At 45.3% G+C, this 25,032-nt stretch overlaps 1 protein-coding gene across 8 annotated transcripts in view; it reads left to right on the forward strand.

The window, feature by feature from the left end:
- Window positions 1–25,032, forward strand: part of ANKS1A (ankyrin repeat and sterile alpha motif domain containing 1A) — a 179,071-nt gene that overhangs the window by 102,774 nt on the left and 51,265 nt on the right. For all 8 annotated transcript variants that reach the window (XM_042986161.1, XM_042986160.1, XM_042986163.1 and 5 more), the window contains one exon: window positions 3,277–3,866. In XM_042986161.1, the coding sequence (XP_042842095.1) occupies window positions 3,277–3,866 (590 nt within the window). The remainder of the gene's footprint in view (window positions 1–3,276; window positions 3,867–25,032) is intronic.

Raw genomic sequence — 25,032 nt, forward strand, 5'->3', positions numbered from 1 at the left:
ATATGTTGTAATGGATCCTGTGCGGAGAATAATAAGAATTGTTAATATCTATTGAGGGCTGGCATGTGCCAAATGTGGTGCTGGGTGCTTTACATGTATAATTCTCACAACAATCCTAGGAAGTACGTACTATTATGATTCCAAAATTATAGGTGAGAATACTGGGCACAGAGAAGTTAAGTAATTTGCTCACTCTGGCTCATGATCAGTGCCTTATATTAATATTATATTAACACATTATATTAATGCCCTAAGAGACCCAATATTATCCTGACTTTACAGAAGGAAAGGACCACTGAGTAGTTCTTTTCCTACCTGTTGATTTTGCCAGGAAATCTAGCTTAGCCTTGGGTATAGTTTTTTATGAGGCTTATTAAGATCCTGAAGCTCTTAGATCTTGACAAGCTCTTCAAATACCAAGGTGTCTTTCCTAGGGAATTGCCTGGGTAAGTCATGTAATTATAAGAATCCCTTTCCGTGATTTCTTATACCCCATAAAGTATTGGTAGATTGTATTTTCTCTAATGGGATTATGACCCTCAGCAATTCTTGCTCTTCACATATTTCCTCCTTCCATAAGTTTCCATTCCTTCTTTCTGCCCACTTCCTTCCCCCGGCATCTGTCTGGTATTGAGCTCTTGGCATCTGTCTCTCTTTCTTCATTGATGGCTAGCATGAATGGGTGGCTGTTAGACAGAGCCTTCATTGTCAGCTCCCACAGCGACTGAACATTCTCTGCAGCCTGGGTTCTGAGGTCCACCCAGGCAGTGTGAGCCAGGCTAACTCCCAGTTCTGGACTCTGGTGTTTTCCTTTGTCATTGAACTCCCCTCCCTCCCCAAAATATTGTTAAATAAGGAGCTAGATGCTGATACAAAGGAATAGAAGCCTGTGTTCCTGTTACCAAAGTCCTCTTTTGTATTCAAATGCAGTCAGAGGAACATTGCGCCTTGGGCCGGAATCTGTAGGAAATTGGCCACTAGGGTAGGGTCCCAGAGGTAGCAATTTTGACTCTCCCCATCATCCTCTTCTAGGAAGTGCTGTTGGTTTGAACCCCCATAAGATGGTTGCGTGTCGTCTTCTCTGGCCCCACTGCACAACACTACGGGGCATTCTTGTTCATGCTTCCAGTTGTCATATGTGGAATTCATAGCCCTAAAGTCATGGCTTCCTGGGGCTAAGTTAAGCTGGATGGAACTCTTACATATGCAGCATTTCTTCTTCCCTAGAGAAAAGATTCAAGTTGTTCAGTGCTCTGGACCTGACCTTTGGGATATAGAGTTTGTGAGTTAGGGGTGTGAAAATCCTGAAGCAGTCAAGTGTAGAGGAAGGAGATGCCAAAGTTCATACTTCTGGGCTCCTGTGGATAAGTAATCGGAGCCATAAAGTGGAACTAATTGGCTGCCCCCTTGAAGCTTCTGCAGGCTTGCCAAAAGCTGAACAGACTGTGGAGACTGAACCATTCTTCTGGAGAAAGTGGGGTGAATGGAACCATGTCCCTACTCAGACCTCAGGGCAGTGGGCTCATTATGAGAACTGGTTGTTGGGACCCATCCTTAAAGATGAAAGAGCCAGCATTGTGGGACACTGGCGTTCCCGGTGAAGACTCTGTTTTAGTGTATCATGTTTATAAACTCCCCTCCTCGCCTGACGACCCTGTTCAGTTGTGGAACTAAGCTTCAAGAAGGGGCCTTGGGCTGCAGGCAGGCTGGTGAAGGAGCGTGGGTGCTATGCAGGCAGTAGCAGGAGAGGCACCCGGGCAGGGATCTGCAGCAGCCCCTGAGGAGGAGAAGTTTGCCATCAGAGCATGGTGGAGACTTGGATTGTCATCACCATTGTTACATAAAAATGATTTTTAAGGACCAGGCAGTCCATCCTACTTATTTTAGATACTGAAGCCCAGCAGGATGAGATCAGTGCCAAGGCCACACAGCTAGAGAACAGCATAGCCAGAACCAGAGCCAGGTGATCAGAAAAGCCTAGGTTAAAGTCTTCTCCCCCGCCACCTTGGACAAAACCACCAAAGGCCCGAGGGCCTTGGATTTCTCATCTGTAAAAATATTTGACCTTGCCCCTTCAAGTTCTAAGATTCTCTGATCTCACGAACAGTACTTGGGAGCTTTGGGCAGACTATGGAATCATTTGGTATCTGTGCTGTAGATTCCACTTACGGAGCAGATAACGTTGAATATTAGCTTAGGAATGTGAGCTAGTACTGGGCACAGGGCTGCTGATGTGGGTGAAAATCCCTAATGGGTGAGAGTTCACACAGGGCGAGCCCCTTGGGTGTCCCAGTGTGATCCTGGCGTGGGACTCTGATTTGGTCAATTATTTATGCCACTTCAGGGCAGAGGCATTTGATATCTTGGGTGAGTATACAGTAGTAGTTGGCCTCCTGAACTAGTAGTGTCAGATTTGGGGGATGTTGGGGAGGTCTTGAGAGAGCTGCAAATATCTCTTGGCATTGACAAATTAGACCGTTTTGTTTTCAGTGGATCAACTGAGGTTAAACTTAAACAAATAGGAGCAGCTGAGAGGCTTTGGAAGGAGTGAGATGTCACATTCTCAAAAAAAAAAAAAAAAAAAAGAACAGAAAAGTCTCTGCTCCCTGAGGAAGGAAGGATGAGGCGTGGAACCCTGAACAGCCCCCTGTGAGGAAGGAAGCAGTTACTTCTCTGCTGTTTTGTTTTGCATGTTCCCTTAAAGAATTCCAGAAGTTGCAGGTTGTAGATCATGACCTCCGTTTTTTTCCCCCTCTGCTGCTGCTTGCCAGAGGAAGGGAGGGCGGGCGGCTCTAAATAACACTTTGGCCTTTATGGAAATGTATCAGATGTTCCAGGAGTGAGTCTCGCCTGCTCGCTGGCACTCTCTCTCTCTTTCTTTCTCACTTTTACTCCGTGTTTGCTCTCTGTTCCTTACTCGTGTCCTTTCTGTAGGATATAGTCAGCACTGTTAGCCTTATATAGCAAGGTCTGGTCGTTAATGTTAACAGAGACCTAGCAACAGGGAGGGCTGCCAGATAGCATTAATCAGGCCAGTGTTTGGAATTTCATAAATGCTCCAACTTTGGGTACAAATTGAACATTAAGAACAATACGAAACTGTTTTCTTCCTTCCCCTCTCTTCTTCTCTCCCTCTGTCCTCTCTCCAGCCCATCCAGCTTCCCTCTTTCCCTGTTTTTGAATTCCTCAGCTCTGCCGTACGCTGGCTGCATTGGAACTTTGTTGATTTTTGCCACGTTTAATTTTTTATTTCTCTGTCTCTCCGTCCACTCCAAGACCACAGGCGGAGCAGCAGCAGCCGGAGCCAGGACTCTGCGGAGGGGCAGGACGGGCAGGTCCCAGAGCAGTTCTCAGGTCTCCTCCACGGCTCCTCCCCGGTGTGTGAGGTGGGGCAGGACCCTTTCCAGCTGCTCTCTGCCACTGGCCAGAGCCATCCAGAAGGGTCCCCCGCACAGGGCGCCTGTCACGAGGCCAGCATGCAGCTGGAGGAGACGGGTGTGCACGCTCCTGGAGCCTCCCCGCCCAGTGTCCTGGACCAGAGTAAGAGAGTGGGTTACCCAGCTGGCCTGCCCACCACCAACAGCCAATCGCACCCCGAAACTTTGACTCACACGGCGTCTCAACACCCTGGTGGTGCCGAGGAAGAAAGAGACCGGAGTGGGGCTAGAAGCCGAGCCCCTCCCACCAGCAAACCCAAAGCTGAACTCAAACTCAGCCGCAGCTTGTCCAAGTCTGACTCTGATCTCCTGACCTGCTCACCCACGGAGGACGCTACAATGGGGAGCCGGAGCGAGTCCTTGTCCAACTGCAGCATCGGGAAGAAGAGGCTGGAGAAGTCGCCCTCCTTCGCCTCGGAGTGGGATGAGGTAAGGCCATGTGACGTCACAGGGAGCCACAGCCCACCACGGCTCCCCTGTGCGCTGACTCCCGGGACCAGGACATATGAGCCAGGATTGCCCTGGTTCCTTCGCGCTACGACCAGAGTGTTTCTGGCAGCTGTGAGGAGGCAGGCCCCACGTTGCCAGGGCAGGGGATCTTCTTGCCCAGATGGCAAAGGAAAGGTCCATTCACGGGTAAACTGGAGGGTGGAGGCCCCAGGCAGAGCAGGTCCGAGGGAGAGGCAGTTCCTAGAAATGACATGCTGTTTGGAAATATTTGGGTCCCATCAGCCACCATTGAGGGAGTCGTGCTCACCCTAAAGATGCTTAAGAACAGCTAGAGAACTTTGTGTGAGTCTTCAGGAGGAAGAGTGAAGATCCAGGGTTAGCCAGGAGGGAATGAGGGGGTGGGCGTTGGGAGACCCTGCTGAAAGGGGACCAGAGTGGGGCTTTTCTGTTCTCCGCTCCTCTGTGATTATTCTTACTGCCTTCCCCTGCAGACCAAACGCCTCTCCCAGCAGAAGCATTCTGCCCGTCCCACATTCCCGGGTTGATGAGGCAGAGGGCTAGGTGGTTCCAAAAACAAAGAGAGATTAGTGAGGAGAAAACATTTGGAGTCTGAGGCCCAGGTTCCTTTCATAACCATTGTTATAGAGTAGCTAGAAATATGTACCCGAATATTTTTCGGTGACCTGTGACATATCTTACTGGGCAGAAGAATGTGTTTCTCAAAGACTGGTAAACACCCAGAGAATGTGAAAGTGCTACCCTTGCAGGCTTCTTGCTGAGAGGAAGCTGCCTTTGAAGGGGACTGGCTCTATCTCCCAGGAACACGTTCAAGAGATGAATTTAGCTCTCTGAGAGGAGGGGAACAGTGCAGCTGACACATCCATTTGAGCAATCTGTACACTAAATGCCCTACCCAAGTCTGTTCACGTTGCAGCTGCAAAGTTATGTAAACCAGAGTGAATCCCATTCCCGGTGTGGGAACAGGGCGGAGGCAATTCCTACTGCACTCTTCTCTCCAGATAAGATGAGGTTTGGGGTAGTCGGGCTGAGGTATCCTGTGCAGTAGAAAGTTTTCACTGGTTCATAAACCAAGATTTGGTGAGCCCGTACTAGACTCTAGGCCACTTGAGGAAAATCAGTTTGAGTGAGAGAGCTCCCTGGCCCATGGGAGATGACACACAGAGTTTGTGTGTTTGTAGGAATGTGTGCTCTGCCTTTGTCTTTTACTCATTTACAGTCAAGTATAGGGTTAAGCAGTTTAAGAGTAAGATAAGTCCAGGGCGCCTGGGTGGCTCGGTTGGTTAAGCGTTTGACATCGGCTCAAGTCATGATCTCATGGTTTGTGGGTTCGAGCCCCTTGTTGGGCTCTGTGCTGACAGCTCGGAGCCTGGAGCCTGCTTCTGATTCTGTGTCTCCCTCTCTTTCTGCCCCTCCCCCCGCTCACTCTCTGTCTCTCAAAAAATAAAATAAACATTTTTAAAAAATTATAAAAGGGGCGCCTGGGTGGCTCAGTCAGTTAAGTGGCTGACTTCTGCTCAGGTCATGATCTCGCAGTTCATGAGTTTGAGCCCCAAGCTGGGCTCTGTGCTGACAGCTTGGAGCCTGGAGCCTGGAGCCTGCTTCAGATTCTGTGTCTCCCTCTCTCTCTGCCCCTCCCTGGCTTGTGCTCTGTCTCTCTCTCTCTCAAAAATAAATAAACATTAAAAAAATTTTTAATTTATAAAAAAAAAGAAAAGGTAAATCCAGTGTGCTCTGAAATGGCAGGAGGGGCCCATGGAGAATAAGTATCAGTGGAGGTGGGGAGGGTGGAGACAAGAGGTGAGAAAGGGTAGAAGGGGAGTGGAATTAAAGAGCCAAGTGTTTTGGTGAAAACCAGGTTGAAGCTAGAAGAATGAAGAAAGGGCCTTGGAGAAGAGAATAGCATGAGCAAAGGTGTAGAGCTGGGAAAGCTTAGGTCATTTCGTTTCTATAGAGTGTAGAATTTGTATAGGGGAGCATAAGAAATAAGGGTAGAGGGGCACCTGGCTGGATCATCCAGAAAAGCATGAGGCTCTTGATCTCGGGGTGGTGGGTTCAAGCCCCACGTTGGGTATAGAGATTACTTAAAAAATAAAACCTTATGGGGCTCCTGAGTGGCTCAGTGGGTTGAGCGTCCAATTTCAGCTCAGGTCATGATCTCGCGGTCTGTGAGTTCGAGCCCTGCATGGGGCTCTGTGCTGACAGCTCGGAGCCTAGAGCCTGCTTCAGATTCTGTGTCTCCTTCTCTCTCTGCCCCTCCCCCGCTTGCACTAAGTCTCTCTCTCTCAAAAATAAATGAATGTTAAAAAAAATGTTTTTTAACAAAGTAAAAAAAATAAAATCTTAGAAAAAAAAGAAAAAGAAATGAGGGAGTGAGATTGGGACCAGATAGTGGGAGGGGCCTGAACATGAGGCTGAAAAGTGAGTATTTTGATTTGAAATGAAGGCAATATCTCAGAATCCTTCAAATGGGCTGGAAGACAGCTTTACCAGTCTAACCAATTACCTCTTCTTTTTGGCCTCATCTCCTGAGCATACCTCTTCCAGCCTAGAGGTAGATCATGCTGGGTGATTCGCCACAGGATATCCGTGCTCTGTTACCACGTGGCATTGCCAGGCAGTCTTACGAGCTCCACCATTTCCTCCTGGAGAAGAGACATGAATTCACTGAAGCATGGCCTAGCTTTTAATTGAAGTTGGCCCTTAGGGGTAACACACTAGTTGTCTCTTGGCACCTTAGTGAGAGGAGGTTCATATGCTAACATTTCCGTTGCAGGTAGAGATTGCACGTAGGTGCAGTGAACCCAGGGACTGTTTGAGGTCTAGGTGTCCTGGGCTAGTCCGTGATGTGACTGAACCACCAGAAGCAGCGTTACACTTCAAATTTGAAAAACTAAGGCAACTGAGGTCTCATTGGAAAGAATTCAGAAGACCACGAGTGAATATTAACAGGGCCCTTCATGCGAAATCCTTCATCATTGTTTTTGAGTCATATTATACTTGGTTTTTGTGGATATCTCTAGCTAAAGAGAAACTTCAGAAGTGTTTCCCCCAGTGGTTGGCCCTACACACAGGGCTTTGGCAGACTTTCCTGGAACAGGGCATTAGTTAATGACTGCTCCCCACTCTACCCCTGACCAGTGCCTGAAGGCTGCTTTACCGTATCTTGTGCTTGATTTTTTTTTTTTTTCTGGTTCATCATTAGATCCCCGGGAGGTGGGGAAAGCTGTTCTGAAGGCGCGTGGGTCCAACTCAGCTCGCTGTGGGGCCCAGGCGGCGGTGATCCCAGCACAGATGGGGTTGTGGGCGAGTCTGCCAGGCTGCTTCTAGAAGATGCAGGGTAATACACAGGGCTCAGGCTCCAGAGCCAGCAGACCCAGCTTTGAGCCCCCACTCTACCATCAACTCCACCTTGTTGCATGAGTGGCCTCAGGAATCCTCAGTGTTGTTACCAGTATTTGTGAAACAGAGGCAGTCAAATCTGTGTTTCAGAGGCGTTTTAACCGGTTAGATGTGTAAGTGCCTAGCACAGTTTCTAGATGCATAAAATACTGAGCGAATGGTAGGTATTTGTATTATTATTGTGCTTAAAGCTTTTGAGAATGGGAACTGAGGCCCAGAGTGTCTTCAGAACTTAGGAAAAGCAGAACTTTTTTTGGGGGGGGGGAGGGGTTGTCTGGTGCTGGCAGAGTGACCAGGAAGCAGTGGGGTTCAAGCCCCTCACCCCGTGACCTGCTGCGTGACTCTGGCCCACCCCAGAGACAGAAGAGTCGGCCCAGCCTGGAAAAGTAGGGCTGTAGCCCCCCATTGTTCTTTAAGAAGTTAATGAGCCTTTCTGCCAACTCCCTGAGAGGAGAAGAGAAGAGAAGTCGGGGGGGAAATCGGCAGCCCTCTCTACTATTTATTTTTCAAATGTATTCTTTTACATAATGGCCAGCAGTGTCTGGTTGGCTGGTTATTGGGGCTGATGTTCCATAGCTGGGAAACCTGTACAGCTGATAGATTGAGAGTCACTTTTTCCAGATACAGACTGCTCCTTACAGGTGCCTAGTGCAGCCCTTGCTGATTACCCAGAACAAGAGGACTTCCAAAAGTTAGCCTGGTTAAGGTAGACCCCTGAGATGGTGTTCATTATGACACTAGCATTCTCCCTATTTTCGGTTAGATTTTCAGTAACGAAAAATAATAGAGTTTGCTTTTTAAAAGAGCTCAGCCTCAGAGGAGATCTAAATCCAAGCTTCAGTAGATACTTTCTCCATTTACCAGTTAAAAGTCAAAGCTCTTGTTGTTATCTTAACGATGCCCGATAGAATAGGGGTGTAATAAAAGTTTAACTGAAAAGCTATACATAAACAAAACATTTAAAATATAGGTCAGGAATGGGAAAATCACCTACATCTCTCTACATGTTGTTAACCTCTGTTAACATTTGATGTATATCCAGATTTGGGGTCTTAATATATTTACTGATTTATAATTTGTTTTTCTTACCTAATTACTACATTTTGTGGGCATCTTACCATGGCAGTGTCTGTAAGATCCAGATTCAGATCTGAATTCTGAGAGGCATAGTATTCTGTTACGTGGCTATATCACAGGGCTGGTGTGTTGGCTGTTGCTTCAGCTGTTCTCCTGTTGTTAGACACTGTGCAGGGTACCTTCCATCTGCCCTTCGGGGATGTTCCCTACCCTTCTCCACCTGCCTGTGTGCCCCAGAAGGTGGATCTGTATGGACTGCATCACCAGGCCAAAGAAATCTTGGGCTGGCTGTGTCCTCCTACTGAAGACCAGCTGTCCCCCGAGGGACCTTTCCCAAAAGCTGCTGTCTCTGGGTTCTGATAACTAGTTCCTCCCCTTCACGCTTCCAACCTGAGACTCCTGGCCGTGACTCACTCTCTCCCTTGTTTCTCTCTTCCCTTGTTGCTTTCTCTCTCTGTTACACTCTCTCCCTACTCTACCCCATCCCTTTATTGGGGCACCTGGGTGGCTCAGTCGGTTAACCTTCTGACTCTTGGTTTCAGCTCAGGTCATGATCTCAGGTTTGCGAGATCGAGCCCCTCAGTCCATGATCTCACAGCTTATGAGGTTTATGAGATCGAGGCCCTCGGCCCACACTGTCACCACAGAGCCTGCTTGGGATTCTCTCTCTCCCCCTCTCTTTCTTAGCCCCTCCCCCACTCACTCTCTCTCTCAAAATAAATACATATTTTAAAAATAATAATAATAGGGGCGCCTGGGTGGCGCAGTCGGTTAAGCGTCCGACTTCAGCCAGGTCACGATCTCGCGGTCCGTGAGTTCGAGCCCCGCATCGGGCTCTGGGCTGATGGCTCGGAGCCTGGAGCCTGTTTCTGATTCTGTGTCTCCCTCTCTCTCTGCCCCAACCCCGTTCATGCTCTGTCTCTCTCTGTCCCAAAAATAAATAAAAAACGTTGAAAAAAAAATTAAAAAAAAATAATAATAATAATAGTCCCTTTATTAAGCTCCTTTGGTCACCCCGTTTGAATGTGCCGTCTTTTTCCTGAGAGGACCCTGAGTGATACCAACATTTTTAAGCACTATTTCTATCAAGCGTAAGCAAGCATAGATGGCTGTGTGCTGGAGCAGTAAATATGGCTCATGCGTGTAAATTGTAAATTAATCTTCATTTGCAGATGAGCTAGAAGGTGTGGATATTCAGGGTGCTGGGAAACAGGAGAAATGCATCATCTAGCTTGAAGCCTGTCCCACCTCCAACTGTAGGGAAGAAGCCCGTTCTTTCCGTAGAGCTGTGGCGGGTGTCGTCAGCGTTTCAGCTGTGTGCCCCAGAATCACCGTCTCCTAGATGTATTTCCATCCTCTGTCTCTGCTCAGCGCACATCCTCTGCACCCACGAGTGCACACCGCAGCAGCGGCAGCAATTAACGTCTGAAATAAAGACCTCGCAAGAAGAACAAAAATAACTTTCTGGTCAGATTGTGGCTTGAATGTGTGTAGTCTTTGGGGTCAGATAGGTCTCTCACATACCTGCCTTTGAGTGGGACTGAAGTTTATGAAAGAGAAAACCACAGAAGGCTGCTTGTCTATTTAGCATAAACATTTGAGTAATTTAAAACTTGGCTGAAGGCTTAAGTGATAAATGTGTGTTTTGTAATCAGTGTTCATAAATATTAAACAAGTGGGAAACGGGTAAAGAGCAGGGACGACGTGCTTTGTATACATTTTGTACAAACTGAGAATAATTTCTGGCCAGGGATTTGGGGAATGGCTTGGTTTCATCTGAAATGGTAGCAGAGGGGACCCTTGGCTCTCGTATCCCTCAGTGAGAAAAGGGGCAGGAGCAGGGAGGACGCCCTTCCAGGCCGGGTCTCTGGCCCGCCCCACCCTTCCCGGCAAACTGTCCAGTTGGAGGCATGATGTCATCAAGAGACGAGCTGATTGGTTCAACTCCACAGAGGCTTTGGTTGCTTTTAACCCTTGAGGGTTGGGTGTGCGAGGAGAAAAAAGACTTAGATATAAAATAAAGAGATTTGAGCTTGAGTTTCTGCTGACTGTGGCTAAACTTTCCTCCACACCCGTAGTCTGCAGTTTGTATTGTTCTTTAGTATGTAAACAAGCATGCTGTATAGTCTTTTTGCTGAGCCTAGCCAGCCCACTCTAGACAAGAATGTGATACTCCTACCTCTGGGGACAGATTGGAGCCTGGAGTGTCTAAGTTGCTTCCTGGTGCACACAGGAGTCACAACTTTTATCCTAGAACCTCGGAATTTGCCTTGGTCTTAAGTGGTCTGGTATGATTGAGAGCTTTTTTTTGGTTTTTTTTTCGTAATATTAAAAATAATCTCACTTATTTTTTAGGCAGTGCTGAATCAATAGCTTTGCCTTTCTGTCTGATAAATTCAAGTGATTTTTGTTAGCCCAGATTTGAAAATACATATATGGGCATTTCCATGGCCACACCATACATAGCTGTGTGAGTAAGCCAGAGTTAGTCCTGGCTCTGCAGTTAGTGAGGAGAGGACTGGTGTGCCCAACCCCCCCCCCCCCCCCCCCCACCAAACAGCTCTTGGTGACATCATGCCTCCTAGTGGACAGCTTGCTGGGAAGGGTGGGTCGGCTGGCACCTGGCCTGGAAGGGCGCCTCTCCCTGTGGCTGCCACTTCATTTAGCACAGGAGTCTGGGGAGGCCTGGCTTTTATCTGCTCTGTCCTCATTTCCATGCTTTCCTCTCCTCTCCAGCTTTCTCCCTCCCTGTGTTTCCTACCTTTTTACTCCTGTTTCTTTCTTTTTTTTTTTTTTAATCTCCTTGTTTCCCCTCTGTTCTTTCTTCCCTGTTCATCTATGCCCTTTCCAGTCTTTTACTTTCTTCCTCCTTACTTTCCTCATGTACCGTTCCTTTTCATTCTTTATTCTTCCTGGTGGCATCAAGGAGAGGCCTTTCCCCAGCTTTCTCCACCTGAAGGATTTTTCTTTTCTCTTTTTTAACAGCTGTGCCAGTGTTAACTCATGTTTCTATTCTACAGAGCATTTTACTGCCTGTAGTGTTAGGTCACTTCTTTCCCCATCCGCCACCAAGCCACGCTGTCCGCCCCCTGTCCTTTCATAAACATTCTGGTTGTATTTACCCCCTTCAGGACAGCACCATCAAGGACCAGGTAGGGATTTGTGGTTATTTGTGAAATTGCCAGAAGATGAGAATTCCCCCTCTTTCCTCTTTGTTGTTTCCTTACGCTTGGTTTTTTAATTTTTTTTTAATTTAAAGTTTATTTATTTATTTTAAAAGAGAGAGGGCACAAACAGGGGAGTTGGAGAGAGAGAGGGAGAGAGAGGACCCCAGGCAGACTCCTCACTGTCTGTGCAGAGCCTGACGGCAGGGCTCGAACCCACAAACCGTTGAGTTCATGACCTGAGCTGAAATCACAAGTCAGATGCCCAACTGACTGAGCCACCCAGGCGCCCCACGTTTTGTTGTTTTAAACATCAGACCAAAAGCTTAGTTGACAGTGAATGTCGGTGAATATATGAGAAGAATTTGATCTTTATGCCAGTGCATACAAATGCTGAGAACCACAGAAACATTTTCTGGGACATTCTTTCTATACTTTGCTTCTGCTCTTCCTTCTTTTTTTTCTAGTAATGGCATCAGTTGGATACAGACTATTTTGTATAATTTAGGAAATAGTAGTTAATCTTATATTCTCAGCAGTTGTGTTTGAGAATCAAGTAGAGGTATTTTCATATAATCAACAATAATACATAATTGAAGTGTATTTTTATGAGAAGTTTCCATTCATTCAACTAATTTGTTGAATACCTGCTAAGCTGCAGGAACTAGTCTAAGCACTGGGGGTGAGCAATGAACAAAATAGACAAAATCCCTTCTCCCTCTGTAACTGACATTCTAGAAAGCTGGGGGGGGGGTGGCGGGAAGAGAAGACAGTAAGTAAAATTGTAGTATGCTAGTTGGTGATAAGAGTGCTAATGAGAGGGGCACCTGGGTGGCTCAGTCGGTTAAGCGTCCGACTTCAGCTCAGGTCACGATCTCGCGGTCCGTGAGTTCGAGCCCCGCGGCGGGCCCTGGGCTGATGGCTCAGAGCTCAGAGCCTGGAGCCTGCTTCCGATTCTGTGTCTCCCTCTCTCTCTGCCCCTCCCCCATTCATGCTCTGTCTCTCTCTGTCTCAAAAATAAAAATAAAACGTTAAAAAAAAAATTTAAAAAAAAGAGAGCTAATGAGAAAAATAAAGCTAAGAGGAAGGATAGAGCGAGATGGGGGTGAGGCTGCGGGGGAGGGGCCCTAGGACAAGGAGGGGTGGGGCCAGGCATGAGTTGAGCTGTCAAGCTGCTTTCTGTTAGTGATTAATTTCTCCTGTCAGACAAATTTGAGATTCCATTCTACACTTACATTGTCTTACAAATCTATCTTACTGCTTGACTTTTACTTTTAACTTCCTTTCGCTTTCTTTTTAGCCACTCTTGCCACCTGCTTCTTTTCTCATCTTGTTTTTTTCCCCTCTGCCTTTTTTTCCCCATTAATTTGTGTTGAGTGACTTCTTATATGTGTACACATAGAAGCCTATGTACATACATGTATTTCTTAAGCTATCAAATGAAATCTGAATCTGTAAGAATTTCCCAAACTTGATCATTGTCCTTGCTGTCATCCTGGGCAAGGATCACTGAGTGCGTGGTGAAAGAGAGATTGGGTTCTAGGACACTGTCTTAGGAAATCCATTCCATGGGTGCGTCGCATGCTGAAAGCAGAAACAAAATCTAAAAACCAGGATTATAAAGCAAGAAGGAAATTGAAAATTATTTAGACCAGCTGATGGCCAGGAATCTCGAATACAGAAATCCTGTGTGAGAAGTACAGATGACTAGGTAGTCAAGGGTCAGGGCAGGTGAGTCTGAGTATCAGCACCATTGTTCTTGGAACTAAGAAATGGTGCCGATACCCTGAAAGACTTCTTAAAGGCTGAAGGCCTGATGAATCTGAAATGCTTCTTCTTGGTAGTCAAGCCCACAGGTTCCAGACAGATAATTGCTACCAGTTAGAGAGGGGGATGCTGGTGGCCTCAAACATTCTCTGATCCAGGGTGGATTAAGGAAGTTGGTGTAGAGGGAGCTTCATAGACACCAGGTATGGAGGTCATCTTTACGAGCATATGTGCACATAGGTGTGTATGTGTGGGTGTGGGTTCTGTGTTATTCCAGATGGTGAATTATATTACCTCTGGCATGTCCGGCTGGAGGTGGAGGATGCCTCTGTTAGCCTTGTCCAGGGACTGTGGCTGCCTGATTAGTGAGTGGGTAGTGCATGCGGGCTTGGGTCCGGTTCGGGTCAAGATGCCAGGCATTGCAACGCCTCTGTCTGGTCTGGCCGTGCTCCTGCCCATCTGACCTGCTGGCTGCTTTAGCTCTCATCATCTGTGGCTCACACAGAGCCCCGTGAAGTATAGCAAAACAAGCTGGCTTCCGTCTGTTCTCACAGGACAACGATATTTCTGTGTTTTTGCCCCATGAAATGAATAGGCCCCCGAGAAGTTTAATTTGTTTAGACATGTGCTGTGTGGTCAGAGTGGCAGCTAAGTAATTACCTGGCCAGAAAGTGAGGGACAGGCTTTTCTATTATAGAAGACTGTAGGAAAGCAATTAATCTGGACCTCACCTGCAACACAGAGCTCTTTCCTGTACCCCAGTGTTGCGCCAGCACCCTCAAAGGTGTGCTCTCTGATTGCAGCTCTGTGTTTTCGTGGATGGCTGCCCTCTTTGCCTAGGGTTCCTTCACTTCTCTTTGTCCTGCTTTTTCCTATAGATGTTCCCTTTTGATTCCTCCAGGGGAGTAGCCAGTGGGTAAGAAGAATGTTTGTGGCCCGGAGATTGTGGGCAGGGCCGAGATGCTGAGCAGTCTTTCTCAGGCATCTTGTTCCGTCTTCCTCACGCGTTCTAATGACCCAGTCTCCGGCACCACAGGGCCCACCTGTCCATAACTCACGGCAGCATGTTTATTTGTCTGGACAGGTGGAAAAGTGCCTAAGCTCACTAGGGGCCTACAAATGACAATTTGTCTGGCAGTCTGTTCTTGCCTGTCCTGATTTAAACAACCAGGAAGCCATCGTAAACTCAGTTGAAATGGTGTGGTTTGTGTAAATGTTCCGGTTCCTTTCTACTTTGGAACTAGTTATTTTCAGCAGAGCTGCCCCAGAACCCTTGGGAGTGTCTTGTCTCTGTTAGGCAGTCCTGGATTTTGCTGCCAGGGAATAGCTTCCCTCACTGACACTCCTAGGGTGGATGACCCTGGAGAAGTTTATCTCCAGGGGCTGGCTGAGCCCTCTTTGCTGACCCAGAGGATAGGAGGGAACACCAAGGAAGCTGGGGTGTGGTGGCAGAGGAGTGCGCTTCAAGAGTAGGAGTTACCAGAACGTTTCCAAGGTGTTGACCTGTGCTCTGGGAGGGAATAGTTGTCTTAAACAGCCTTCATATCTAACTGCATGTAGATGTTCAGGCAAAGCCGACCCTGGAAATGGAATTTTTATACACTGGGGATTTTTTTTTTTAAGTTATAACATCCAGTATTATATGGCTGAAATTTAAAAGGTACCAAAGAATATATAATTTTGTAATGCCTCCCTCTCTGTCCTCCAGGCACCCAGTTCCTTTCCTGAGTTTTTGAGTATCCTTCTAGAAGTATTTGGTGCATTCATAAGCATTTTAAACATGTTAAGTGTTTTTCTTCCTAAGACAAGAGGTGCCATATTCTACACACTGCTCTGAACCTTGCTTTTTTCGTTTGATAATGTATTTTTGAAAATCATTCTAATTAAGTACGTAGTGTTTCCTTTTCTCTTTTGTATTTCATAGTATTCCACAGTATGGTTATACTTAATCATTTATTTTAAAACTTTTGTCTACGTGGATATTTTGGATGTTACTAAGTTTTTCCTAATTATAAATAATACTGCAGGGCGCCTGGGTGGCTCAGTGGGTTAAGCCCACTTCAGCTCGGGTTGTGATCTGAGCTGACAGTGCAGAGCCTGCTTGGAATTCTCTCTCTCTCTCTCTCTCTCTCTCTCTCTCTCTCTGCCCCTTGTGGGATTCTCTCTCTCTCTCTCTTTCTCAAAAATTAATTAATTAATTAATTAAAAGTAAATAAATAAAAGTTTAAAAATATGTACATAAGTAATACTGCAATTCATATCCTTATACAAAGTCATTTTAAGATAAATTTCTAGAGGATAAACAGCTGTGTTAAGGGTTTATGCATATTAAATTTACTCTTACACTCACAACATCTGAAGAGAGCCTGTTTCTTCACACCTCACCGATGGGAGGGGGGGTGGTCGGCTTTTTAATCTCTTTGTGGTTAATAGATAGGTAATGTTATCTTGATAAAGTTTTAAAGTGGGTATCTCTTTTATTTGTGAGGTCAGCATCATTTCATATGTTTAAAAAAAAAACTTTTCTGGGTTGTACTTATTCCTTTGCTTTTTCATCCCTCCATTCCTTCCTTTCTTTCTTTCTTTTTTTTTTTTTTGTTGTTGATTTTATCTTTCTTTGAATTTGTAGAAACTCTTTATGTTTGAAAAAATTAGCCCTTTACCTATAAATATGAATTGTCTTTTGGCTTTGTTTATGATTTTAAAAAATTTTTTATTTATTTTTGACAGAGAGAGACAGACAGAGCATGAGCGGGGGAGGGGCACAGAGAGAGGGAGACACAGAACCCGAAGCAGGTTCCAGGCTCTGAGCTGTCAGCACAGAGCCTGATGTGGGGCTCGAACCCACAAACCATGAGATCATGACCTGAGCCGAAGTCAGACACTTAACTGACTGAGCCGCCCAGGCATCCTGTTATTGGATGGGATTTTAAAAATTATTATTGAGATATTATTGACATACAACATTGTGGATTAAAAAAATTTTTTTAATGTATATTTTTGAGAGAGAGAGAGAGAGAGTATGAGCATGCGTGCGCACACACACACACACACACACACACATATGCGAGAGTGAGACACAGAATCCAAAGCAGGCTTCAGACTCTGAGCTGTCCACACAGAGCCTGATGCGGGGCTTGAACTCATGAACCGTGAGATCGTGACCTGAGCCACCCAGGTGCCCCAATGGATTTTTTATTAACATGCAGAAATTTAAAATTTTGTATAATTGAATCAGTCTTTTCTTTAATGACTTCTGGATTTTGTGTCCTAGTTAAAAAGACCTTCCCTACTCAGATTAAGAAAATCATCATTTTCTTATTTTCTTTTAGGACTTTTATTTTTCAGGTCTAAGTCTTTGTTTCTTCTGGAATTTGTTTTTATATAACGGGTGATAAGCATCCTGTTGACACTTATTTCCATACTTTGGCTACTGTGAATAGTGCCACTGTGAGCATGGGGATGCATAAATCTCTTTGAATATTATTCCTTTGGATATAATATATTGAATATGATATTGAATATTATTTCCTTTGGATATAAATCCAAAACTGAAATTTCTGGATTATATGGTAATTCTATTTTCAATTTCTTAAGGAACCTCCGTACTGTTTTCCACAGTGGCTGCACCAGCTTACCTCCCCACGAGCAGTGGGCAGCATCCTCTTTTCTCCATATCCTCGCCAGCACTTGTGGTCTCTTTTGATGACAACCATTCTGACAGGTGCACTCACTGTGGTTTTGACTTGCATTTCATCTGATGATGAGTGATGTTGAGTATCTGCTCATGTACCTATTTGCCATTTGTGTGTCTTTGGAAAAATGTCTCTTCACATCTTTTGCCCATTTTAGGTTGTTTTGATTTTGTTTTTGTTGTTTTGATTTTGGTTTTGGTTTTGGTTTTTTGCTTTTGTCTTTTGCTATTGAGTTGTAGGAGTTCCTTGTATATTTTGGACATCAACTCCTTATCAGATATGCAGTTTTCAAATACTTCTCCCATTCCCTAGGCTGCCTTTTTGTTTTCTTGATGGTTTCCTTCACTATGCAGAAGCTCTTTAGTTTGATATAGTCCCATTTGTTTATTTTTGCGTTTGTTGTCTTTGCTTTTGGTGTCAAATCCGAAAAATTGCCAAGATCATACATCTTGCTGATTTTTAGCAACTATTTCATCTAGCCCACTATTGGATTCAGTTTTCCAGGTAAGGAAACTGAAGTTTTAAAGTTGAAAGGACTTGCTTAAAGTGTTAGAGTTGATAAATGAGGGAGACCGGTTGGAGCTACAGCTTCTAAGTCTTAGTAAGATCGAATTTAGAATATAAGTAAATGGAATTTTTGTTTTCACATTAATTCACAGTTACTTTTCAATTCCTCTTGTTTCGACCCAATTTATTACAACACTGTCTTACATTTCCCCCTAACTCCAGAAAAATGTGTCATTGTATATAAAGGAAAATGATTTGAGAGAAGGACTCCTAAGAGAAAGCATGAGGTTTTCTTTTCACTATTAAGGCCCAAAGGATTTCTTCCCCTCTCACCATCCCAGATGGAGGACTGTTAGGTTTTGGTTCTTTTCTGCTTTTGTTTTTGCTTTGTGTGACTTGCAGAGTAATGTGGTGATTTCAGGCAAATTCTCAAATTAAGAAATGGGAAGAAATCTGAGTCACCATGTCATCCACCTGCATTATGGACAGTCACTTCCATGTTCTCTAAAAGTGAATTTCTGGCTTCTTCCTGGAAACTTCCAAGTGACTGCCTTTGTGGTCCGCCATTGCTTGTATGAAATCTCAGAAAATCCTTTCTCATTTCCAGCTCAGATCGGTGACTTCCACCTCCTCAATTCTGGTTCTACCTTGAGGGTCCTGCACACTGTCCTGCTAAACAGTCATTCCCATATTTAAAGCTGCAGTTCTGGGGGTGCCTGGCTGGCTCAGTTGGTTAAGCATCCTACTTCGCTCAGGTCATGATGTTACAGTTTGTGGGTTCAAACCCCACATTGGGCTCTGTGCTGACAGCTCGGAGCCTGGAGCCTGCTTCAGATTCTGTGTCTCCCTCTCTCTATCTGCCCTTCCCCCACTTGTGCTCTGTGTCTCTCTCTCAGAAATAAATAAATATTAAAAACAAAACAAAACAAAACATTTTAAATCTGCGGTTCTGTCCTCCTGCCCTCAAACCTTCGTGTTTCATTGCCAGGCACCCCAGTTCTTCTCCTTTTCCTCAGATGACTTGTTCTCAAACTGCATCTGTCCTGGCCATTGATGCATCCAGGTCACCAAGTCCTCCTGAAGTCGTATGACATCATTACAGATTGCATTATACGGCATGATGAGATTTTACTTGCCACATGGCTCCTGATAATGCTTCATCAAGGATTGTGATTGCCTCCTTACTCTCCTGAAAAATTAAAGGGATGAATCTGTCAGTGAGCCCAAATCAAGGACTGTATGCATGACCCCTCCAGAGCCCCTACACCCCTGTCAGGAGGCCTTACGGAAAGCTGTTCTCTGAAGGGACTGAGAGCTGCATGTTGCCCTGGGAAGCTTCTGCCTGTGCCTCCTGCCTGGGAGACACAGCTGAGCCTCTCCCCTGTTGCTTTTTGGCAGAATCAATGTAGGTCTTTCCTGCACCCCCTTACAGAACAATGCCTGTGACTGCTGTCCACTTACCAGCCAGAATCATTCTGCTCTGGATCCCTGAGCCTTTCTTAGGCATTGTTTAGCAGGTATAAGATTCACCCTGCCCTTAATTTGCAAGTAAAGATGCTTTTATGCCAATTTTCCAGTTAAAATCAGTAGGATAGATGGGGACTGGGAGAGCCTATTTTGTATAAATGACCCCTAGCCAGTCCCCATAAAGAGTGTCTCAAGCCCAGGGTGCCTGGGTGGCTCAGTAGATTAAGCATCTAACTTTGGATCAGGTCATGATCTCATGGCTCATGAGTTCAAGCCCCACATTGGGCTCTGTGCTGATAGCTCAGAGCTTGTAGCCTGCTTCAGATTCTGTGTCTCCCTCTCCCTCTCTCTCTCTCTGCCCCTCCCTCTTTTGCACCCTATCTCTCTCTCCTTCAAAAATAAAGAAACATTAAAAAAATTTTTTTGAGTGTCTCAAGCCCTCACTCGCCCTTGACTCTGAAGTCTTCCTCTTCTTCCCTCCTGTGTCAGTCACCATGTTTCTTCCCACAGCCTCTGCTCTTCCCTTCCCACCCCCCTCCCCAGTATCACCTCAGTAGCTACCTCCTCAAATATTCTTCTGCTTACCTTTGGGCTTCTCCTCTAGTCCTTCTTACTTGTGGCTGCTTTTTCATGATCTGAAATATTTTGTATTACCTCCCCTGACTAAAAACTACCTTTGGTCCCTTATGGCTCCAGCATAGAGTTTACATTCTTTGGCCTAGAGCTCCTGGGTCTCCGGAGAATGGCCCCAGGGTCAGCTTCTATACCTGGCTTTCTCTCCTATCTTCTACTCTTATTTTGTCTGGCTCCAGGCAATTCCTTTACCCACGATTTTCCTCTACACTTTGGTTTATACTTTTTTTTCCTATTGGCATGGCTTTCTTGATTTCTTTTTGTTGAAATTCCACCCATCCTTAAAGGCTTGCTCAGTCATTCATTCAACACATTATCGAGAGCCCATTGTATGGCAAACATTGAGCTAGGTGCTGGGTGTAGGAAGGGACGCAGTAAACAAACATCCAGCTTTTGAGGGACTTACAGTCTAAACGGAGAGACAGATAGTAAACAAGTACAAACAAAAAATATTTCACAAAGATAAGTGCTCTCAAAGAAGCATATAGTACTCTGAGAGGGGGTGGGGGGGGGGTGGGGACAGGCCCCATTTGGATTGAAGGAGTTAGGCTGGTGAACAGTGGCGGGGACCAGAGGGTCCAGTCCCTGCTGCAGACCTTCCTGCCAATACCTCACGATTACAGAGGCGGCCCCCCTTTGGCTGTGGACTCCTCAGCCCTGACTCCTCAATCCTGAGCCCTGCTCAGTGATTGGCACTATGGGCATTGCTGATCTTGTTTTTTCGTGCATGGTTTGTCTCCCTAATCAGATTAGAGACATTTCAAGGGTAGTAATAACGGTTCATTTCTGCAAGCCCTCAGGTTCCCCTTCCCAGAATGGGCACTTAGAAATGTGAGCCAGTGGTCAAGGATCTCAGATGTTGGAGGTCCTGAGTCCTTAAAATGCCGTGTTCACTACAAAGAGCTGAAGGTTTGAATTGCTAAAGATCTTGCCATGCTCGGGCATAGATACCGTTCTTTTTCTTCTTGAGGGAAATATAATAATTAAGTCCTTCTCCATCTCACCCTTAAATTTTGAATTTGATTTTCTTTTTCATTCTCTAGTAACATATAATAGTCCTTATGCACCATAACTGAAGGATTCTAGAAAATATGTGGTATAATTTGCTTCACAAATGAGAGCATAGAAGTTTATGGATTTCAGGAGAGGTTTATTGCTAATGTTTTGTGGATTTCTCAATTTGATAGATTAAGGCCCTCCCCTTAATTTTTTTTAAGTTGAAAATGTTTTACTAAAACATTCTGATTTGGAAAGGGAGGGTTGAATTTGACATCTAAATGCCAGTGTAAGTTTAAGCTAACTCCATTTACTGCCTGCCCTCTTATAAATAAAAGAGTTAACATTTATAAAAAAAATATTGAAAAGAGAAGCCCCCTTGGAAATGTCACAGTGAGTATTACAACACTTTCTACTTTCAAGTAGCATGTATATAAGTCAAGAACAAAAATAGGTTTGGTCCATTCTTGGCCCTTAATCCTTTAAATTAGACTGGGAAGAGGAAAGAACCAAACCAGATATGGGATATTTTGGTGAAAATATCAGCTTCTGCCCAGGTAGCTCCATCTGTCCCCGTAGGTCTCCAGAAGGACTTGCTGCGGTAGAGTGAATGCGTAACTAAACAAATCCTTAGCTGGGTCCATGTGTTTAAAGCCATTACAGGCTTTATAGGCACTTATTCAATAGAGCAGAAGAGTTAGTTAGCATCTCTGACTTATATGAATGCTGGTGGAATTGATTTGGCTAAAGCGAAAATTTCTTGAAGTCTATTTTTTAAAAATCAGAAATATTGCTGCTGATCTAGAAATAAGGTCCTTGATGAGTCCTCCCCTGTTGGGGTATTAACCCAGAGATCTGGCCATGCTCCAGTTCAGATAATGCTGTTTCTCTGCGCTAAATTCCTCCTGAAGGTTCAATTAGATTTGGCCTTTATTCATCCTGGGCAATGACTGGAAAACTGCCAATTTCTAAGGCCAGAGCTTAGTGGTGGACGCATTTGTTTCACTGCTGACAAAGATTTCAATGTAAAATGTCCCAGGCCCTTGAGGATGGAAAAGGAGACCGATCTCAATGAAGCACAAGCTTATTGGCCCTCGTGCTGAGATGCGTTAACGTCTCTCTGTACCCTGGAAGGGGTTCCTTGCCAGGATGGACCCGAGCAGGCTGGAATTTGCTGCCTATTCAGACCCCATTCCTGGGAGACAGGTCCACTAATGAGGTGTTTTATTTGAAGTCACCAGTGGTGTTAACACCCACAATTCCTTTGGTCAGTGATTACACAAAGCAGCATTTACTGGGTCTTAACATGGCTTGTGGAAAATGCCACCTGCATTTGGGGAGCATTGTGTACCCCTACCAAGTTTGTGGCTATGCTCTTTACTGGATTTAGCTTAGACAATCTTCCTACTTGGATTAATTAAAATATATTTCCAGGTGTTTGTAGGCTCTGGCATTACTTGGGTCATTGCATCATTTGCTACGTTTTATGTCCTGTGGCAATTGTGTCTATATTTCTTCAGTGTTGAGCTATTAAAGGAAACACAGCTTCATAAATCTGAGGTGAGGTTGGTGAGAAACCATCAAATCTACAAAGGTGAGGGCTCCATGTTTAAGGAAAGGAATCCTGAGCTGAGTGTGTGATTGACAGCTGTGAAATCACCAAAGGACTACATAGGCCAGTCACAGCCTTGTTCCTAAATCCTAGCGTAACAAAGTAAAACACAGATGCAGACACTTAGGAAACCACTCGCTTTACCCAGGTGATAGTAAGCCTGTGGAACTCATTACCCTGTGAGTGGGTGGAATACATTGACTTGGGAACTGTCTCACTAGGAGTAACAGTCAAAAAGGCACAAGCTGGCCTCCCTGGAGCCCTGTTCCCAGCCACAGTGCCAGTGGCTGTCCAGGCTGGCTGAGAGTGTGTGCTTTATCAGCAGGTACTTATTAGATGCCAACTATGTGTCAGGCACTGTGCTAGATATTGGGTGCAGGGGGTGCAGATAAAGGACAGAGTTCTTTCTCTTAGCTTCCTTGAAGGACATCAGGGGTGGCTCCTGAGTTCTGGATAAGGAGGGTTTGGAGACAGCAGTCTGATTGGAAGTAGGGGCTAGGTCTTAATGATATGCTTCACTGTTTTTACTTAAGTTTTATGTGTTAGATTAACAAAAATAGTTTGGTTGTTTTGGTTTTTTTTTAAGTTTATTTAGTTATTTTGAAAGAGAGAGCAGGGGAGGGGCAGAGAGAGAGAATCTCAAAACAGGCCCTGCACTGCCAGCATGGAACCCGACTCGGGGCCCAAACCCATGAACCATGAGCTCATGACCTGAGCCAAAATCAAGAGTCAGACGCTTAGCTGACTGAGCCACCCAGGCGTTGCCAAAAATAGTTTCTAAATATGCTTTTATTTATACCTTATGTGAGACTAAGAAAATGTTAGTTGTTTATATGTAAAAGAATATTTTCTTTGGGTTTGCCTGGCAAGGGACTATTGAGATTGTAGGTAGGTAAATGTGCCCCAGCCCCATGGTATCCCTCCCTGAGGCTGCCATTGCTGAACTCCCGTTTCCACCTGTGTAATCTTTTTTTTTTTTTTACTTTAAAAAAATATTTATTTATTTTGAAAGCATGAGTGGGAGAGAGGCAGAGAAAGAGGGAGAAAAAGAATACTAAGCATGCTCCACACTGCCAGCATGGAGCCTGACACAGGGCTCGATCTCATGAATGGTGACAGTCTGACCTCAGTCGAAATCAAGAGTCGGCCGCTTAAGTGACTGAGCCACCCAGGTGCCCCTCCACCTGTGTAATCTTAATGCCATGTTGACATATGGGTCTTAGGGTAGTTTTTTTCGTTTTGCCAAGTTCTCTTTACCGAGGCTCTTCAAGCCTGGCTGCATGCTGACCAGAGGTTGCCAGCCTGGGTCTGTCAGAAATCAGCCTCACTTCTTTTCCCAGTTCCACAGTTGATTTGTTGGTGATTTTGGGCAAATTATGGTCATCTCTGGGTAACAGTTTCTCCTCCTGGAAAGTGAAATAAAACCAGAATGTTTCTGCAGGTTCCCCATGGAATCCGGAAGGTCAGTGCTTTGCCTAGGACACATCAGGAGAGTTGTTCAGAAGGCAGGCCTCTCAGAAACACAGTGGTATCACCGGTGGCTGCCCTTCACAGGTGGCTGCCCCACCTCTCCCCACTTGCGTCCTGCTTTGCATTCAGAGCAGGAACGCTGTTAGCACAAGGCTCATTTAAAACCTCGGTGGAGGAGGTTATCATAGCATCCTTAATTCTGGTGAGCGGCTCCAGTTTCCCCCTCAGCAGTTGGAGTGATTAAATGTCATACTCTATCAGGGGAGTACCAATTAAGAACATGGATTTCATGCTGGGTGCTTTCACAGTCTTTGGCTGGTTTGGGCCATAGTCCTGGCCCACCTTGGCAGCACCTTGAACTGGGGCATCCGTTGACTGGTTGGACTGACCAGCCAGAAGGGTCTCGGGGCCAGGACTGCTGGCAGGGCTTCACCTGCCCTGTCACAGTCAGCCCCCAGGAGCAGCTAAGATGTTACGCATATTTCCCATGACACCGCCCAGACAGCCACGCAGAATGTTTTTGCTTTGAGCCACAATGTTCCTTTGATTCATTGTAAAATGTCTGAGCTGGACAGTTCCCTCAGCAAACTGAGGCCCACGGAGGATGTGACCTACTCAGAGTCTCACAAGACCTTTGACAGCTCCCAGACCTCTGTTGCTTAGCAACGTCTTTGGGACAGAGTGGGCACTGTCGCTCATTGAATAAATGAGCAAACCCAGATCTCCTGGGATTTGTTTGAGTAACAGAGTTCATTTTACCTTTTTTGGTTCAAACCATCAACATGCCGAATCTCATTTGGGTTCAGTGATTGATCTAGAGTGTTAGAAGATTCCACCTACTTTCTTGCACATGCCACAGGGAAAGTTTAACCTTCTCGTCACTCTTTCCCTCATTTGTGGCACTTGTAAGCAGTGGTCCTCAAAGTGTGATCGCAGACCAGCAAGCATCAACTACATGTGAGAACGTGATAGAAATGAGAATTCTCGACTCCTCCCAGACCTACTGAATTTGACTCTCTGGGGGTGGAGCCCAGCAACCAATGGAACAGATGATTCCCTTGCTGCTGAAGTTTGGCAACCACTGCTTTAAGAGCTGTCTCGGCAGGGTTTCCTCCAGTGTGGGGTTGTATAACATTCATAATTAAATAAAATTTAACGTAGGTTTTTTTCTGACACATTTAATATATCCATGGTAGTTATTGTGCGAGTGGTAATTAAGCAAATGAAAAGCAGTTCTTATAAATGGCTATTATGAGTATTACCCAGGCAAATCAGGTTTTTATCGTTATTTCCCCGTTAGCCAGCTTTCTAGTATCTGACAGTGGCCATGCTGTTGG

Source organism: Panthera tigris, chromosome B2 (assembly GCF_018350195.1).
Source record: "Panthera tigris isolate Pti1 chromosome B2, P.tigris_Pti1_mat1.1, whole genome shotgun sequence".
In the NCBI taxonomy this organism is placed as follows: Eukaryota; Metazoa; Chordata; class Mammalia; order Carnivora; family Felidae; genus Panthera; species Panthera tigris.